The following is a 20,461-nucleotide window of genomic DNA, read 5'->3' as shown; positions in this document are numbered from 1 at the left end:
TGTATTAAGGTTAAAAACGTGGAAGGCGGACAATACTAGGTTCTGTATTAGGAAACCTGTGTCCTTAACCCCTTAAGTGCTGCTGACGGCCAATGATCGTCAGCAGCGCTACCTCCCCAGTGCTGCGCACGACCATTGAACGTCCATTCAGCACTAGTTCTAATGGACAGCGCAGCACTGGGGAGAAATGTTTACACGCAGCTAAGGTGTTAATTTAGATATAAAGTCAACATGTTTCTGCTGTGAAAAAGCAGGATCGCACAGCATTCGTCAGGACCACAGACAAATTGCACTCCGGTGGTATGTACGCGCTAAGGTACACCCTCCCGTGAGGCCCTTAGTGTGAAAAATAGAAAAAATTAATTAAAGTGAAATTAATCACGGATATTACCCGTGCCGGAGCACGTCTGCCTCCAATTATTTTTTTTTATAAAACTTTTTATTGAACAAAACATAAACATAAACAAATACAACATCAGGTGAGCGAATCTTGATGACATGAGAAGGGCATTACTGTTGATCATGCAATTAATAATTACAGTGTATATATAGTAGTTGGGAATCTGGTGCTGCTTCATCCCTCAGTGCCCTTGGGGGCACACATATGCCGCCCCGGTCACTATTCCAGGCCCCATTTCTCGGGACAGCCCCTGGCCATATATACCGCCCTCTCCCGAAAAATGCACCAGTCCAGATCTTGAACCCACTTGACAGGCTGCGGTGGCTGACTAGCTCCCCACAACTGAGCGATGTTACATTTCGCCACCATGCACGCCAAAGTCACCCATTGTTTCTGATAACCGTTTAAATCAGTGGGTTCCCACACATTTAAAATACATCTACGGGCTTCCGGTTGAAGTTCCATCCCCAGCACTTATCTCATAATATCATGTACCTTCATCAAGTATGTTTGTCCCTCACCACAATGCCATAAAATGTTTGTGAACGTGCCCACTTCACCACACCCTCTCCTGCAATCCCCGCTAGTCACTCTTCCCATCTTAACCAGCCTTGGCCCAGTAACGTAAGATCTGTGTACTTCCTCCAATTTTAAGGTTTGTGATTCCTTGGGGCTCCGTTTTGATAGGCAGCTGCCAGTCCGTTTCCATGTCGGCAGCCCTTGCCTTTGACAGTTCCTTGGACAGCTCTTGGACGAGTATGTCGTGTTGGGCACCTGCAGGATCTATTCTCTGAGCGTCACAGAGGTGCACATTTGGATAAACTGTGCCCTGACATCTTCTTTTTCATTGGGCAGAGTGCAAGTGCTAGTCAGTTTTTCCAAGTGGGCCTGAAATTCATCAAAGGATTAGTCCGCTTTTGGCGTACCTGCCAGAGGAGGAAGCGTTCGTAGTCGGTGTTTGAGAACTGTTCGAAGTAGGGGGTGATTGTGTATTTTTAGAGTCATGTAGGTGCGTGGTGACATATCATCAAGTACTGTTTTGGAGATCTTGTGCACATCGCCCCCACCCAAGTGAAGGAGTAATGGCTGTTTTCTCCTGTCGTCAATGTTCAGAGCTTCAAAGTAGGTCTCTGGGCACTCCACCCAAGCTTTCCATTTCATGGCTTGCGTCGGTGGAGGGATAGTCGCCCTGAATTGTTCCAGGGCAGGGATGAACGCTGTTTTTTATGGGCTGCTGTCCCTGAGATAAAACCGGAGTGCCTGAGCGAGGGTTGTAGCAGGAGCTTGTGGTACCTGTGGGGCGTGGCCCTGGTTGCCGGAGGTGCAGACGCTGATGTTGGTGTGGGCCATGGTGATGCGCCAGAGGTGGTGTTGAGTTGGAGTGGGTGAGAGGTAGAATTGCTCGAGCCTCACTCACCAGCTGATGAGACTGGCTGCCCGGTGTTTGAAAGTGGCAGGTGTCCAGCGGTAGAGGCGGCTGCTGGCTAGTTCCAAGGCTTGAAGAAGGCCACTGCTGGTGGGAAAGGAAAGCACTGGTTGCTGGCCGAAGATTTGCTGCGTGGTGGGGCTCTTCTTCCCCCTCATGAGCCTCACGGATGGGCGAGTCCTCGTGTCCCCGACACTACACTGCTAAGATTCACTGATCTTTTCGCAACTTAACAGCACAAGATGTCAAGGGAGCAGTCCAAATCTTTTGGATCAACACTATCAATCTAGCAGTATCATTCGTTGTCTCCAGTATACTTCACTCACTGCCAACCCACACATGAAAGGAGTCATAAAAATACACATGGCCATACACAAAATGCATGGGTTAAAATGGACTGAGGTGAAATGCGGACATTTTTTATTTTTAAAGAAACTAGGTAATCCAGTATGCTGCTTTGCTGTTTCTCATCAGCATACCCGTCACACTGCAGTCCATGAGTGTGATCTGCAAGCATGGCAGAGAATCAGACTGAACAAGCACAGGCACAGCCAATAGGGTATGCCTATTTTTTTACATTGGCTTTGTCAATGCTTGTTTTCATTAAAAGCCTGCTGCTGCTGTATTTGGAGAATGAACTGGTCAAAACACCTTTAGTGAAATGGCGATTAATTGATGCGGAAACTGCTGCAAGACTAGTACCTTATCTGTGTGCAAAAGTGGGTAGCTGAGCTGGCAGAGTCTCTCAAGTGCCATGGGTGGGTTTGGTTTGCATTGAATTTATCTGAGCCCATGCACCCACAATAATTCAAGTTAGACTGAAACTGATACCAGCATAGGAGCCCTGAAGCTTCACTAATGTACATTACAAGACCTCCTAGTTTTCCCACTGCTGCTTGTGACAATGACTTCCGTGCCATCCGTTGCAACACCCTCACCTCTCTGTAGTAGAGTGTAGAGGGTACACACACAATAAGAGCAGGTTTTGTGTTATTGAAAAGGAGCATTATTGCCAGGACTGCCCTGAGCTGCTGGTCTCATTCCTGCCCACCTCCAACTCCTGCCTCCCACATCACAATAACACCCGTGCTCTGTATTCCATATTCCTTTTGCAGAACGCTGGTTCAGCTTTCATGAATACATAAGCACATCTTTCTCAAAGCCTCAAACATAACTCTCCCACTGAGCAGATACAGCCATCCAAATCTCTGTGGTGGGCACTTTTACTCAGTGCACTTTGTTGTGAAATTCTAAGCAGTCAGTGTCTGGGTTCATAAATCCCAGCATACCCATGATCTCTAAGGTTATCTTCGCTGAGTGGCTTAAGGAATTGTCTGCCAGAGGAAAAAGCGAGATCTTCTGTGAAGGAATCCTCCTGGTTACAGTCTGATTGGTTTCAATCCAGTTACCAGTTGGCAGGCTGTGGCAATGAGCTCTTCTTCTTTGGCTGTACACACCTTAAATACGCAATCAAGTTTTTAAGTGAAGACCGATCCTCGTCCCATAGAAGAAATCTTAGACTTGATAGAAGAAAAGGCTGGCCATATTGTGCTTTATGTATGTGTGTTCTTATATAGCGTAAACTCCATACAGATGGATCTCAGAGTCCTGTGATCCAGCGGGACACCAACCTGCGGACAAGTGTCACTAAAAATACACACATTCGGGCCCATAAACCACACTCACTTACAATATCCGGTGAAACCTCGCTGGATATCAATTTTAGGGCTATTTCTATATGTCTGGGTTTGTGTTGACATTCACGAGACCACACATCATAACAGTTTGCTTCTCAGTCTTGAGCCTATTTAATTCTAAGCCCTTACTTTAGAATTTTGGTAATTTATGAACATAATACATTTACCTGTTTATTTCATTAAATAACCACAGACTCCAGTATGTTTTAAAAGTTTATCTGAGTTTTACCATAAAAATCAAAGACAAATTACAGTGTTAACTACATCATTCTGAAGAGGTCAGATTCAGTTACCTAAATTAGACTATAATTTTAATGACGAGTACCTCAGGAAAAGAGGATAGAGAGAAAAGGCACATTGACAAAACACACAGATTATAATTACCTAGGATGATGCAAGATCAGACCCCTCTGGTCAAGAGTTTTTGCCCCTCAGAAAGTAACAGGTGACAGGTTCAGGACAGGATAGGACAGGGCAGGTAACTTCTTCTGGCTTTAACACCAGCGTCAAACCCCTCTCTGATGCTAGTTTCCTCTTCAATGCTTCCGCAAAGCTCCTTCCTAGATCTATTGCCTCCTCGATTCTTCCGCAAAGCTCCTTCCTAATTTCATCTATTTAAATTCCAAGTATGCTTTCTGGTATTTCGATCAGCATTCGGACAGCATCTCCATCTCTCAGCTTTCTGGCAGCAATCAGTTTTCCTCATCTAACTAACTTCCCCAATTATACCTTTTGACGACATGTTCCCCCCCCCCAAATGTTCAAACTTGTGAACACTCCTAATTCTGATTGGACAAGCCAAGGGGATGATCATCACACCATGCTAAATGTATTTCGTTTTTTTAGGAGCATTGTCTTATGTTCCCGCCCATTAATTTGTTTCTCCCAAGCTTTATTTCCCACCCGTTTTTATAATAACTTTATTACATGGTATAACATGTATACATCTATCCATTGAGTCTTCAGGATGTTCCGTTGTCTCTCAGGACATGGGAAAGGCTTGTTCTTGATCGGGTTTCAAGACTTGAGATCCTGACTCCAGAGTTGTTTCCAATGCACCTGTGTGCACGGACCACGTGGTTTAGCCTCATCTCTCTTTTAGGCCCAATTACGAACTAACAGAGAAGTCAAAAAGACAAGATGTTAGATTCAAAGAAAATGGTTTCACTGTATACCACTTATCTCTACTCTAATTCCATTTAATAAAATAATTCTTTATGCATTAGCACTTAGTATAAAACACAGTTTAGTTTCTAAGCAGAGCAGATGCTTAGCATGCGCGTTTTGAAGCGGACATATTTAGTGTTACTGCGCAGAAGCAAAGCTTTCCCTCCAAACATTATGATGTCATGCAGTTGGTGCGTGTGCAGTTTATTTCCCGCGTTTCAGTGTCCATTTTAGTTCCATTGGGGTTACTTGTTAGTAGACACATAGGCAAGCTTCCCCTTGTTCTAATATGTGTACGAAATTCGTGTAAAATTAGTACCACAAACAATTATTAGTAATTTATTATTATTTTATGAGAGGATTTATCCAGCAAGTTGCTTACATGCAAATCCTTGCTCCATCACCTGGACAGTACATGTCTAAACAGCACAAATTTTAGTCATGCTTTAGTTGTGGTAGCATAGCAGATACATTCTTGTGACATCATCAGAGTCTCAACAAGCATTGGCAACGCTAATAAGTTGTGCCTATGCAAAATCTATTGGCTTTGTCAATGTTTTTTCAAACATATTACACAACAGCACAGGCTGCTGTGCAACTTAAACTATTATTTTTTTTAAAATCCCTATGAAGCGCTCAATGTTGGCCACATTATTTCGTTTTTTTTTCTTGACTTTAAACCATGGTGTGTAGCAGCCGCGCTGCTGGGCAATATGTCTTAAACACTGACAAAACCAATATCTCTTGCTTCGGTGAACCCTATTAGCTTTGCCAGTGTTTGTTTCACTCGTGATAGTTCTGGCTTCTATTCTGGTGGCTGTAATGAGTAAAACAATCTGCTTGGTGGCAGTACCCTCACGCATGTCACTTTCCTTTTTCCTAACTTCGTTGCTACTTCTTTTCCCCATGAGCCACACTCTATTACTTCCCTCACTCCTGTCACTCCCTGTAACTTACTCCTTTTCCCATGACCAAGCCCATCTAGTCTTCTTGGTCCTGACCATGCAGCTCTAAGGTAGTCGTACATTACCAGGACCCACGTGTGAAATGTGCCTGACATGCCTGGAGTTGTTTCCTAATACACAAGATATTGTCCGTTAATTGCGTGTAAGACTACTCATGGAAGTCTCTAACAGATGTGAGTAGGCGTGGACAGGTTTTCAGCAGATGTCTGTTACCACCCACCTCTACTGAGATCGTTATTAAATCCTGGGATCAGGAAGTTATGTACTGAGGCTGCTGAAAACATTTCTGTGGTGAATTGCATCAGTGGTCACGGTCTGTTTTCTAGAGTTACATAACATTCTCATTGATGTCATGTTGCTTGGTAACGTATTTCATAATGCCCATGCTGCAACCTTACCACTGTTACTAAGAATGTTGTAGTTTGAATATGTAACTGGTTAGTCCTGATGTATCCTCTACTCAGCCTGGATGGGATCTTCTTCTGATACAATAAACCTGAACTTGTACTTTAAGACTGGCTTGCGTGATCCTTCCTTTCGGATTCCAGGATCCTACATTTGCGTAGTCGGCAGCTCACTAAGCGGAAAGAAGATCCCAACTAGCATTTACACCTACGATCGTGGTAAATTTACATCCACACCTACGAGCGGGGTAATTCCACTTGGCTCCTAACCCAAGGTACTGTTCATTTTATTATATTTGGGTGGAGCCTGGAGTGTATACCACTACCTACTCATTTGCAACCTTACTGCAAAGGAACACTTTAAAAATGTTGGGCCTAGTTCTTTATGGATGCTTTGTGTGTTCTATGCCAAGAATTCGTTTCCCAGTGTGAAAGACCTAACTCTTCACATTATATATTTTTTGGGCTTATTTAAACCAGGGAAATTGTTTTGGAACTCACGTGCTCCTTGTGCTTGTACTAGAGTGGGCGTTGATGTTTTTCTTCAAGCGGAGTCTCGCATTCGGCACTCGCGCCTCCTCGCTCATTGTCCCATGGATCTTCCCGTTCACAAGAGTGTGATGTCATAACGGTGTGCGTGACCTCCGGCGGCCATCTTGTGGTTGGCGCTCTTCATTGTTCATGGTGGTTGCTTAGCAACGATTCGTCAAGATCTTTGTCTACACCGTTATACCTCTATGGCGCATTGCTTCTGTGATGCGCACACACTGTCAAATCTTCTTGGCTGCTTTGATTGTGCATTACGGCTGTGATGCACACACAAATTGAAGAAATTTAATGTTTTCTGTGATGTGCACACATTACCGTGGAGCACGGCTGTCATGATTGTGCATTACATCTGTGGTGCGCACACACTGTCGGATCTTCTTGGGTGCATTGATTGTGCATTACGGCTGTGATGCACACACAATTTGAAAACGCTTATTGTCTTCTGTGATGCGCACACATTTCCATGGAGCACACACGTTGAGTGTCTTTGTGGCACTTACCTGCTGTGACGTGCTCACATTTAGTGGAGCTATTATATAATTTTATTGTTTATTATGCGCACTGCTTCGGTGATGCGCACACATTATTGATACTTTCACTGCATCTCTTTTATGTGGTCTACACTTCCTGTGGAGTCTCACACTTCAACCATGGAATGCTGATAGCACATCTTCTGTGTAAACGCTGATACACACCCTGTTCACACTGTGTTTTAGTACTTTCATTTTACTCATTCATTTCACCATTTACTCTTCTGTTTACATTTGTTTTATCGTTTTCTTGCATACAATGCAGAACGTCACAGCTCCTTCTTTCTTCTTGGTGTCACCCGGAGACCATCCCATTGAGTGGGAAAAATGGAAGAAAGTCTTTGAACGGTATGCCAAGGTGTGTGGTACCTCCCTCAGTGCCGAAAGAAGATCATCATTGCTACTGCACTGTCTTGATAGTGAGGACCAAGATGTTTATGACAATCTTCCAGAGTTAAATGACTCAGAAGCTAGGGACCTTAATGAATTTGAAATATGTATTAAGAAATTAGACAAACATTTTCTATCCAAAGTCAGCACGATATTGGAAAGATACCACTTTGCCAAGAGATTACAAGATGGAGAGAGTATTGAGACTTAAATCACACACTTGAGAAAACTTGCGTCCTCCTGCAAATTTTGCAATCTTCTGGATGAGAGAATTCGGGACCAATTCATGGTTGGATGCAATATAGAAAGAGTCGGAGATAAATTATGGATGTAAGATGAAACTTCTCTTGATGAAGTACTGCAGGTTGCAAAGAGAATCGAACACTCTTTGAAATGCGTTGAGACCTTCAGGAAAGATAAACAACCTGTAGTGCAAGTCATTAAAGCTGACGCAAAGAAATCTTCCGATAGGGCAGAGTGTAGTGAAGTGAAGCCTAAATCTACTGCGGGAAAATGTTACAGGTGTGACAGAGTGGGACATTGGGCCAACGATAAAAATTGTCCGGCATTGAAAAATGTATGCTCTAAATGCAAGAAGAAGGGACATTTCCCAATTGTGTGTAGAACCAGAATAACTTCATCTGCAAAGGTTAAGAGTGTTAATAAAGTGATGGGTCTGAAGAGGATTTTGTATGGGTGCAAATGGTTCTTGAAGTGGAAAACTCGCTGCACAAGCCAAGGTCCTCTCCTGTTGACATTATTCTCGTAGAAGGAGAGCCTACAAAAGTTCTTTTGATTCCGGTGCAAAGATTACCATTATTGCCAAGTCTTTCTTTAAGAATAACCTTGCATACAAAATTAAGTTATACAAACCTGACATCAGGTCTTTAACATATGGTGGGGAACCAATACCCTTGCAAGGTTATTTTACTGGTCTTATTAAGTATGGACAGTGCTACGTTTCAGGTAAAATATATGTGTCTGAGAAGGGTGACCGTATTATTAGCTGGTTTCACCAAGGAGATTTAGGGGTTATGCTTGACCCTTCTGTTAAGAATCCCATTATTTTCAAGGAAATGGAAGAAAGGGGTCAAGAACCTTCTTCCCTCAATACTGTTACCATTGATCATATAAAGGAGAAGTTCCCAAGAGTCTTCAGGGAAGAGCTTGGGTGTCCGCTGAACTTTAAACTTAAAATACGTCTCTGTGATGGTGCCCAACCATCCTGTAGCAAAGTAAGGAGTGTGCCTTTTAGTATCAGGGAAAAATTACAAAATGAATTACAAAAACTCAAATGTGGTGGAATCATAGAAGAGGTAGAGGGCAAAGAGTGGCTAGCCCCAATGGTTGCCACCCGTAAGCCCAATGGATCTCTTCGGCTCTGTGTTGATTTGAGGCAACTTAATAAGAATGTCACAGTAGATCACTATCCGTTGCCAAACATTTCTGAGCTGTTGGTGTTGCTGGACGGTGCTAGAGTATTCAGCACCATTGATCTCACGTCGGCATAACACCAGATTCAGCAAGATGAGTATTCTAGGGACCTTACTGCGTTTGTAACCCCTTTTGGCACCTTCAGATTTTTAGGATGCCGTTCAGACTTGTTTCGGTGGCATCCATCTTTCAGCGGGTTATGCAAAAACTGCTTAAAGGTTGCAAAGGGGTTTGCATCTACCAAGGTAACATTTTAGGGTTTGGTAAAGATGATGAACAACATGCTGATCGTCTTGGTGTCATCGGAAAGGTTAGATAAGTCAAACTTGACTATTAAGTCTGAAAAAGTTCAGTTTGGTGTCCCCTCCATTAACTATTTAGGTCACAAGATCTCAGGTCAAGGTGTACTACCTAAATCTGACTTATTTGACACCATCACCCGCATGTGTGCTCCGGTTGCGAGCGAAGAACTCATTAAATTCCTTGGTATGATTGAATACTATAATAAGTTCATAGAAAACTTTTCTGAGTTTGTCATCAGAACCGACCATAAACCGCTCTGTGGGGGGTTCACAAAAAAGGGATGAATTCCATCTCCAGGAGAATTACGAAGTGGGTTGTCGCACTGTAAGATTTTGCATTTGACATAAGGTATATACCAGGAGTAGAGAATGGAATAGCAGATACCTTGTTTAGACTGGTAAGTGCGAGTGAACCCACTGACGAGATGGATGATGATGATGACACTCGGGTATGCTTCATTGACGAAGGAATAATCTCAGAGAATGAATGGCGCATTGAAATGGCCTCTGATCATACACTTGATGAAGTTAAATCCCTTATAAATGTGGGGTAGCAATCTAAGAGGCAAGCCTCTGAACAAGCTCAAAGGTTTTGGGGTGTTAAAGAGGAGTTGAGTGGGTCGAGTGATCTTCTTTATCGTGGTACTAGAGTTATTCCCCCACTAACCCTACGCACCAGATTAGTTAACCTAGCTCATCTGTCACACCTTGGAATGTCCAAAACCAAAGAAAGGCTTAGAACATCTTATTAGTGGCCAGGCATGGACGTACAGGTTAAGAGGCTGGTAAGAGATTGCATGCAATGTACTGTGAGTGATAACTCCAAGATGGTGAGGGTACAACCCATGACAATAAGAAAGTTACCTACAGGTCCATGGAAAGAAATAGCTATAGACATATTAGGACCTGTCCATGGAAATGGGCAACAGGTGTGTTTTAGTGGCGATTGACATGTTTTCTAGGTGGCCGGAAGTGTGTCTCACCAGTAATATAGAGACTAACAATGTGATAAATTTTTGGGAAACTCTTTTTTCTTGAGAAGGTCTTCCAAGTACTATTTTAACAGACAATGGTGTGCAGTTAGTCTCTCGTGAGATGGAGACATTCTTAGCTAAACGAGGAACTGCACACAAGAAATGTTCTTTGTATCCTCCATAGACCAATGGCATGATTGAGCGGTTTAACCGCGTCTTGAAGGAAACTATTTCTCTGGGTAAACAATCAGGACTGTATTGGAAAAGAGAAGTCCTCTAGAAGGTTCAAATGTATTGGTTGACACCTCACAGTACCACAGGCACGAGCCCTTTTGTATTGCTTAGGGGAATGCCTCTGTGTACTCAGGTAGAACCCTGTTGGGTATGAGACTTGGAGAGAAAGCTTGTGGGCGATGTCACGGTTGATTTGGAGCAAGAGAGATTGGAAAAGTCTTAGGAAGGAAGTCCAATTTTGATGTGAGAAAAGATGTTAAAAAACGGTAGTCAATGTCGGAGATACAGTGCTTATTAAACAACCTGGGTTGTCTGAGAAGTTTTCAAAACCTATTTAAGTACGTAAACTGTTCAATTATTCTGTCAAAACACAAGATCGCAGAATTTGGAACCTTTTGGGTTGTTCCATTTAAGCGATCCTCGGAGCCCCATTTAGCTAACAAGTCTACTGATCACAAGGTGGATGATCACAACCTTGGGGTTGATCCGGACTCAACTGTGGGGATTCCCAGGTTGTCTTTTAGGAAAAAATGTAAGCCTTCATACTTGAAGGATTTTGTTCAGTAAATTTGTTTGTCTGTTTTCTTTTCTGAGTTATTTTCTTTTATTATTTCAAGGAGGGAAGGTGTGTGGTATTTGCTTTGGGACTTCAACGTTCTCATTGATGTCATGCTGCTAGGTACAGTATGTCATAATGCCCATGCTGCAACCTTACCACTGTTACTAAGAATGTTGTGGTTTGAATATGTAACTGGTTAGTCCCGATGTATCCTCTGCCCAGCTTGGATGGGATCTTCTTCTGATACAATAAACCTTAACTTGTACTTCAAGACTGGCTTGCGTGATTCTTCCTTCCGGATTCCAGGATCCTACATACACATAACAGATTTATAAATGAATTGCATCTTACAAACTGTAAATAGTTAAGGCCGGAGGACCATCCACTCCATTTAGAGGCCCTGCCTGCCTGGTTAGGATCTCTGTGCTGTAAGGGGAGCTGCCAATTCAACAATGAAGGTTTGCTGATCGGGCAGTAGCCACGAGTCTGGTGAGGCAGTAGCACTGCTGCTTTACAGCGATTCTTCAGCCCCGCCAAACTCTAAATGAAGCCCTTAATTGTGTTTACCGATTACAGCAATTATACAGCTTTGTGTTTTTTTAGATGCCCAAAATTCCTGCATTTTTACACACACGCACACACACTCTACAGTTTGATTAGATTAGAATACTCATATTTATTCAATGATTAAAAATGCATTAAAAAGACAAGCAATCACGAAACTGCCCCTGTGCCATGTTTTTTCATTATAATTGCCGTAAAAGTGCTATTTAAAAATGGTTCTTAAAATTCTTTGTAATTTATGTAGATTTACCCTGAAAGTCAACGTCCTAATAGAGAAATTATACCACTCTTGCCTGTTTGCATCATAGATTACTGAATGTTTATGATGACACCAACAATGCTGAGTAAAGTTCTGATCTGCAAAGTCCGTTCACCATCATGTTCAATGCTTTTTTTGCAGGTGAGGTTGACGATTATAGTGCTGAAATAGAAGAATATCTTCCTCAACATTTACAACCTTCCGCATGTTCGGCATATGGATCTTCCCCTAGCTCATCACCCCGTTCCAGCCCTTGCCCATCTCCCACAATGCCAGATGTTCCGCCACCTTCGCTTCCAATAAGGCCTAGTAGAGCAGCAGCAAAAACTCCAGGACCACCTTCGTCCCAAGGTTTGTGATGTTTTATCATTGTATTTGTTACTTTCAATTGTGGACTTTCAACTTTCAAAAAATATGAAGCACATTCAAATCCTCATTTTGTTTCTCTAACTATAAATAAATAAAATAAATTTGACATCTTTATGTCAGAAATATAATTCTTTCTATTTTTGCATGCCTGCTCTTCTTTTTATCAGGATGTCAAAATATTTATAAATATTGTCTGTTAGCATATTGTCAGCTCTAATTTAAATCAGCCTGAATAAAAATTCATCCAATTAATATATATTTATCTTTTCCACACATCTATGATCAAATTTTTCATAAACACAAACGGACACTATTTTTGTTAAGATAAATTCCTTATCAGAAATTGTGGTACAATTTTTAAAAGAAACATAACTGCTAGCAATCTTAGATTATAGTTTTTCCCACTGTTTAAATCTAGCATTAGTGTCTTTCCAATGCTGCACACATAATTTTGTGATTGACTCAATAGAGCAACAAATTTTGCTTCTCTACAGCAATGCTTTTCACTTTTCTGTGTTTACTTGACCGATGAGTTTACAAACCTTAGTTTGACCTGTTTACCACTTCACCACATTGTTAGTTATCACTGCTTGCAGAGGTATTTAAGTAGCCTTCACTTGCTCTTAAATTTAAATAAATACATTGATTTAATTTAGTTGTGGAGGGAGCGTGGCCAGGCAAAATGGCCGATTGGACGCTTTCTTAGGAAGCTTTACTGCCCCACGCAAAGATCCTTCATAATCCTGTCCACAATAAAGACATCTATGGCTAGAGTCTCTCTGTAATCCCCCTGTGCCATAACTGAATGGTATTGCTTTGGTGGGGACATGGAGTGACCAATGGGTACTGCCTCGGTGACGGTGCTGGTGGTGAGTCCTATGTGGTGTGGCCTGCCATGAGGTGGATCGTCAGCAGTACTCCTGGAAATGTCCATGTGGATGCAGGCCTCTAACTGCAGGTCACTGTACCTCCGCTGCCCTGGGCAAAGAGTTGAAGATTGTTGGGTACCCAGGCTATTTTGACCCGGGTGGGTCCTGGGGGGCTGGATCTGTTTGGGGGTTGCACACTGGTGATTACAGTGGAAATGGGTTGCATACTGACATTGATGACCTTCAGAGTGGTGTGAAGTGATTTATTTAATTATTTATTTAATTTATTTAAAACATTTGTATAGCGCAGCTGTCACCTTGCAGGTATCCTGGCGCTGTAGAAATAACTCCTAAGGTGGAAGGCATTGGGGGCAACCGGGCGAGGTACCAGTCTTAAAGTTTGGGGAAAAGCCAGGTTTTGATCCGCTTTCTGAAAGGAAGAAGTTCGGTTGTTTGGCGAATGTCGAGGGGCAGGCTGTTCCACAGTTTTGCGGCTGCAACTCTGAAGGATCTTCCTCCGGTCCTGACTTTGTTGAATCTTGGTACTGTGACAAGGCGAGCTGTGGATGAACGGAGGGCTCTGGTTGGGAAGTACCAGGTGAACATAGATTGCAGGGAGCTGGGTCCGACTCCGTGCAATGCTTTAAAAACGAGACAGAGTGATTTAAAAGCCACTCGCTGTTTCATAGGGAGCCAGTGCAGCTCGGCCAATGCCGCTGTGGCCGAGGATCTCCTATTCCAGCCGAGGGCCAGTTTGGCAGCGGCTGTTTGAACTCTCTGGAGACGATCTAGTAATACAGCTGGGGCCTCGAGCAGCATCGCATTGCAATAGTCAAGGCGACTGAGAATGGTGCACCTGACTATTAATGCCCGTGCCTGAGAGGGGAGAAGTGGCATGATCTTGCGCAAGGAGCGCAGAAGGGCCCAGCAGGTAGACACTGTTTTCGCGACCTGCGTCTCCATGCTAAGTTTGTTGTCCATCATGACACCGAGGTTGCGGACGGAGGTGACCGGTTGTGGATTATCCGGGGTTTCCGGGGGGCAAAATTCGGCTGGGAACAGGCGGGGGATCCGACTTCCGGCACAGAACAAGACCTCGGTTTTGGAGGAGTTAAATTGCAGGGAGTTATCGTGCAGCCAACCCGCTGTATCTCTCAGACAATCGTGAAATGATTCCAGAGGGATTGATTCTTCACCCTCCCACAAGAGGATGAGCTGAGTGTCATCAGCGTAGTTTATGGCTTTTAGCCAGTGGGATTTTATTAACGTAATCAAAGGTGTGAGGTAAACGTTAAATAAAATAGGGCTGATGGACAAGCCTTGGGGCACCCCATGGGATACCGGGGAGAAGGCAGATTGAAACGGGGGAAGGGAGACGGCCTGCTTCCTGTCCCGTAGGAAGGAGTGAAACCAGAGCAGTGCAGTGCCGTCCACCCCCGCCTCCCTTAGTCTCCTCAGCAGAATCACGTGATTGACCGTATCGAATGCGGCAGACAGGTCCAGCAGGATCAGGGCTACTGCCTGGCCCCTGTCTGCACGCATACGGAGATCCTCCATGGCAGTGAGAACCGCTGTTTCAGTGCCATGGGCCGGACGAAAACCAAATTGTATTTCGTCCAGGATGTGATTCTGCTCCAGGTGTTTGGAGAGACAGGAGCTCACCCAGCGTTCGGCGATTTTCGCCGGGAAAGGCAACAGGGAGATTGGCCAATAGTTCTGTAGGCACTCTGGGTTCAAGGAGGGTTTCTTCAGTAGTGGGGTAATGAGAGCCTGTTTCCAGGGAGCCGGAACAAGTCCGCAGCGCAGGGATTGATTGCAGATCCTGCAAAGGGTGCAGAAGAGTTCCTCTCGGAAAGCCTTCCAGGTTTTTGGGGGTAAAGGGTCGAGCGCGGAACCCGAGAAGATTCCGCGAGCCAAGCTGTCGAAATCCGGCTCAGAAATGGGGGGAATACCCGCAAGCGGTTCATGGGATGGCACCCTGGGCTGGCCGTGTCATAGTTGGTAGTATCGGACCTGGGGCCGTTGAGACTGCCCAGTGAGGGGGAGGTGCTCAAGTTTTGGATAATGGCCTCAATTTTGTCCTTATAAAACAGTGCGAGATTGTCGCAGAGTGCTTGTGTGGGGGGGATAGTTTTTTTGGCACAGTCAGGGTGGGTGAGGTTGTTAAGGATCTGGAAAATACTTCTGGAGCTGTTGGCGGCTGAAACTATAGTAGAGCAGAAGTAGGTGGATTTGCATTTAATAATTGCTGATTTATATTCCAGGAGTTTGTTTTTCCAAATTAGTTTGTTGGTATTGGAGTACCCTTGCCTCCATTTCCTCTCCGCCTGTTTGCAGGCTAGTTTAAGGGCCTTCAGGGAATCGTCGTACCAAGGGGCTGATGCTCTACCCTTAGGCTTGCAACTTTTTAAGGGAACATGGGAGTTTGTAGTTGAGGATATCCTAGTGCAGAGGGCCTCATAGTTATCCTCTACTGGATTATAGGGAGAGAAGCTGTCCTCCACTTGGAAAACGGCACCAGTAGTTATCAGTTTTTCCAGAGCTTTCCAATCTCTGTACATGAATTCCGAGGGGGTGCTGTGAGCCTGCCTTCTGTCCCCCTTACTAGTGATATAGAATTTAAGAAGGGAGTGATCAGTCCAGCCCATAGGCAGGATATCACTCAGGTGTACTAGCTGAGGAGTAGAGAAGATGAGGTCGAGTCGATGCCCTGCTTTATGAGTGGGTTCCTTGACTAGTTGTTGGAGGCCCACACTCTCACAAGAGAGCAGTAAATTGTTCAGTCCGGTGTCTAAAATGCCATTTGGCCAGAGGTTAAAGTCACCTAATATAATCAGCTTGTTGTGGGAGGTCGCCATGTTGGTGATGGAGGTAAGAAGCGAGTGTTGTTGTTGGGAGTTAAAGGTCCCCGGAGGGCGGTAACAGATAATTACCGTGAAGGTAGCTCCAGTGTGACTTTTTATAGAGAGGCCAAGGTGCTCGGTCCCAACGACCGGATCCATGCCTAGGCTGGTGATTAGCCATGAGGCTCTATATATAATACCTACTCCACCACCGCGGCCTTTGGGTCTAGGGAGATGTAGGATTTTGAAATCCGGTGGACAAGCCCAGTCTAGTTCGATTTCACAATCGGCGTGGGTCCACGTCTCAGTTAGAAAAAGAACATCTAATTGATGGGTGTCAATCAATAGTTGAATTTCGTCGGCATGCTTTGGTAGTGATCTGACGTTTAGAAGTCCTCCCAAGATCAGACCCCTAATAGCGAAGTCATGTAGTTGGAATGCGGTTTCAGTGAAAGTGAGAAGACCTTCATGCGCATACTCTCTCAAGTTGAGCAGGGTCTCACGAGTGTAAAGTGGGGCGGGGGCACAGGGCCTTGTGGGAGCTGGAGCAGAGTGGCCCGCGCCCGTCGCATCCCGGTCGCGGACGGGCGCAGACAGGCTTGCCTTAGGCGCGCCTTCGGCACGCAGACGGCGCACCCGCTGCGCTCGTCCGCTGCGCTTCCGAGTGGGGCAAAGCTGGGACATTGCTGCAAGGTTGGACAAAGATAGATATGCCACACCTCTACAGACCAACACCACCACCCATTACACCCAGGGTATGACCCTCAGGCCCACCCGAGCCATGACCTGCAGTAATAAGGGCAAATGCTCACTGAGCAAGCGCACAGAATGTCTGGATAACAAAGATGTTGGAGGACAGAGTAGAGGACGCTGAGGGCCCCTTGAGGTGCAACAGCCTAACACTGCTGGGATTCCAGGAGGGAGCTGAATGCTCTGCATCAGAAAAATTGACCAAGGACTGGATTAAAACATCATTAAGGCTACAGCACCTGTTACCAGTGTTTGTTCTGGAGCTTGTGCACAAGGCCTTGAAGGCCTCCGGGGGCTCCAACCAATGGCAATCTGAGCGAGGATATTGTACTACAATCACAGGGACACAATCCTGAAGGTGGCCAGAGAGGCAGAACATGTACGCAGGGGCAGCACCTCCGCTAAGGTGGAGGAGCGTCGCCCCACTGAGCAGGTCAAAAAGAAAATGATAATAACTCATTGTTATTATAATTTTATTTTTCCATCCTTGCTCAGCTGGGTAGGGGCGGGGCTGCTCTGCTCACAGATCAGGTCACGGAAGGAGTGGTCTGTCCACTCCAAGTGTGCACGAGGCTTTGGCCGGCTGTCTGTGGCCGGCCAAACCGTCATGCACACATTGCATGTTCCCCACCCAGTCTGCATTACAGCCTGGGTGGAGAACATGCCAGGGCTCCCATTTCCTGGTTGAGCGCCGAACCACGGTGCTCAGACAAAACGCTGCATTACAGCGTTGTGATTGGCTATCGGGAGCCTGGGAGCCGGGTGCTTTCTGCCCTGGAGTCCTGGAAGCTGGCGAAGAGGACCGAGAGACAGCGGCGGCGGGACACTGGGAAGTGTTTCATTTTATTTTTTCATTCCCTTCCCCAACCCACGGCCGATCAAATACCAGCCACCACTGCATGTACGCTACGATAACCATGGAATTGCAATCTACCCGGACGATACTAGGAAGATCAAAACAAAAATAAAAACTTTTATAGATGTTACAAAACCTGCAAGCCTGAATTTTTGCCTTATATGCTGCTCTACCCGGCATGCCTCTGTGTCATGGCACATAATAAAACATACTTCTGGAACTCTGTGATCTGGTGCAGCGGGACCAGGGACTTCCCCCAGTTGGCACTCATGGTGAAAAAAAGAGGACGTGGGTAGCAGGGGCCCCGTAGGACACCCATGATGACGACCATGGGGGATCCTTGGACCTGTAGGGTGCTGGTGCAAGAATACAGCACCCTGATGGCAGAGGAGTACACGACTTCCATGGGAACCTGGTACCTGTTGGCTGGTTACCCCTCTGGTGAGGTGAAGGACATAGCAAAGGAATGAAAGGGATGCTACTGTGCCATTACGCCATGCATGATGCTGAGCTGGGAACAGGGATGAGGATGATATCTACAGAGTTACGCATGTCACCTAGAACTATGTAACCTTTTTTGAACAATTTAAAGCTGTACGGCTTTGGGGGTGGGGGTGCAGGTGGGGGGGGGGGGAGTCTCCTCATCTGATGGCAAGGAATGTCTGGGTTTTGTTGACATTATGCTTTTTTTATCTAGTTATCCTTGACAATGGGACACTCAATTCAAGGGACACTGCATGGCAGCTTCAGATGGTCTTGGCTGATAGACTTAAGATCCATGTGAAGAAGGGTTTTACTGATTTCAATTGTATATTGGATGGGGCAATGGATAGGCACCCTCTAACCTTATATGACCTCCAGTCTTAAAGCAGTGATGCAGAATACCGGGGGGAGGTGGGGAGGGTAGATAGACCACCTGGCACCAGAAAGTTTGCCTTTGGGGCAAAAGAAAGTGGTGTGGGTGTTGTACTCTGGTATTGGCCGCACCCATTCCCGAAAAGATACAAATCAGTCTTTTTGCGCACCTCTCTCCCAAGGAGCAGAGAGAAGGCATGCCCCAATTTGCCCTTTGGGGGCCAGAAAACCCACGGTATGGCAGGAATATCTTTTTTTAAATAAAATAATGGGGTGGGTGGCCCATCCTAACTTCTGCCCCATCCTCACCCCTAACGCCGTTGTTGTTTTGCTCCCCTGCCGACTAAGAAATCCCATCCCAATGGCAAGCAAGAGGACATTTTATTCCTTTGGGTGTTAATTTTACATGTGGACCAGAAGAGTGTGGCTACCTTACAATATCATCCCATTTGCAATTGTGAATGCCTGCACTTTATGGCCATGGGTAGGCTTCCAGGTGGGAAAACCAGACCCAGACAGTTCTGAAAGCTAGACACGTGGGGTAGTCCAGGATACTGTGCTTTGGGAGGTTCCCACAATATTTATGTACTCACAATGCCCTGCAACATTTGAATAAAAGCCCCCACTTTCTTCACATGACTAAAAGGTCCGGAATCTGCAGGGAGACATAAATTTCCTACCAACCAGCATTTCCCCAAGTCTCCCGATAACAATGGTACCTCACTTGTGTGGGTGAGACAAGAGACCTTGACACAAAAGGCCCTAAAGCGGTATGTAGAGAGATCAGCAATAGGGGTAGCTGCATAATTTGGGGCTGTGCTTGGCTGCCACCCATGGAAACTTACCGGCCACCGGCATTTTTGAAAACTAGACAACAAGGGGATTCCACGATAGTGTGACTTGTGTAGTTCCCATGAAAGTTTTTCTTACCCACAGTGCCGTGCAAGCCTCAAACTATGCTTGAAATCATACATTTTCCTTACATTTCTGTGATAGAAACTTCCGAACTCCATAGGAATCCACGAAAATCCTACCTCCCTGTATTACCGCACTTGTGCTGATAAAAACTCTTTTGTGGCAGGGACTAGTTCACACAACCGGAACAGATAAAACAGAGGTCAGTAGGAGTCCCCCTTGCAAGGGCTTTATCTTTGGGCCCAGCGCATCCACATCCATTCTGAGACCTGACGAATCCTAGCTCAGCCTCCTTCCAAGAGGAAATTAACTTTGAGGAAGCACAGAATCCACCTTCGGAGCTATCACACAAGAAGCCTCATCATACAGGTCTATCATAGAGACACCTCTTTATCGCCTTTGCCTGGTCTCTCTCTCTATCTCTCTCGATCTCATTCTCTCTCTCTCTCTCTCTCTCTCTCTCTCCCTCTCTCTCCATCTCTCTCTCTCCATCTCTCTCTGTCTCTCTCTCTCTCTCTCTCTCTCTCTCTCTCTCTCTCCTCTCTCTCTCCCCCCATCTCTCTCTCTCTCCTCTCTCTCTCTCTCTTCCCCCATCTCGCTCTCTCTCCCCCATCTCGCTCTCTCTCGCTCTCCCCCATCTCTCTCTCTCGCTCTCTCTCCCCATCTCTCTCTCTCTCCTCTCTCCCATCTCTCTCTCTCTCTCTCTCTCTGTCTCTCTGTCTCTCTTTCTCTCCCTCTGTCTCTCTCCCCCCATCTCTCTCTCTCTGTCTCTCTCTCCCCATCTCTCTCTCTCTCTCTCTCTCTCTCTCCCCATCTCTCTTTCTCTCTCTCTCTCTCTCTCGCTCTCTCTCTCTCCCCCATCTCTCTCTCTCTCCCCCTTCTCTCTCCCTCATCTCTCTACATCACCTTTCTCCTCCTATATCTTTGTCTTTTCTCTACCTCCTCCTCACAATTACCACCTGATAATCCTCAGGGATCCCCACATTCTGGTTTCAGGGGAGACAGCCCTAGGTCTACATATGACCCATATGACATGCTCTTGGACCCACACCAACAGGACGAATATGATGTCAGACCCCGGGGGATACTGACCTTTATCCGGCAAGCCATCCCCACTGGATGATACTACCTTATATCATGAAGTCTTACA

General features: G+C 45.4%; 1 protein-coding gene across 4 annotated transcripts in view; it reads left to right on the top strand.

The window, feature by feature from the left end:
* The window catches only part of SYNJ1 (synaptojanin 1), a 668,969-nt gene that overhangs the window by 548,103 nt on the left and 100,405 nt on the right, over positions 1-20,461 (top strand). For all 4 annotated transcript variants that reach the window (XM_086933999.1, XM_086933998.1, XM_086933997.1 and 1 more), the window contains one exon: positions 11,996-12,205. In XM_086933999.1, coding sequence (XP_086790125.1) covers positions 11,996-12,205 — 210 coding nt within the window. The remainder of the gene's footprint in view (positions 1-11,995; positions 12,206-20,461) is intronic.

Source organism: Lissotriton vulgaris, chromosome 8, assembly GCF_964263255.1.
Source record: "Lissotriton vulgaris chromosome 8, aLisVul1.2, whole genome shotgun sequence".
NCBI lineage: Eukaryota > Metazoa > Chordata > Amphibia > Caudata > Salamandridae > Lissotriton > Lissotriton vulgaris.
This window is presented reverse-complemented; position numbering and strand designations above follow the sequence as displayed.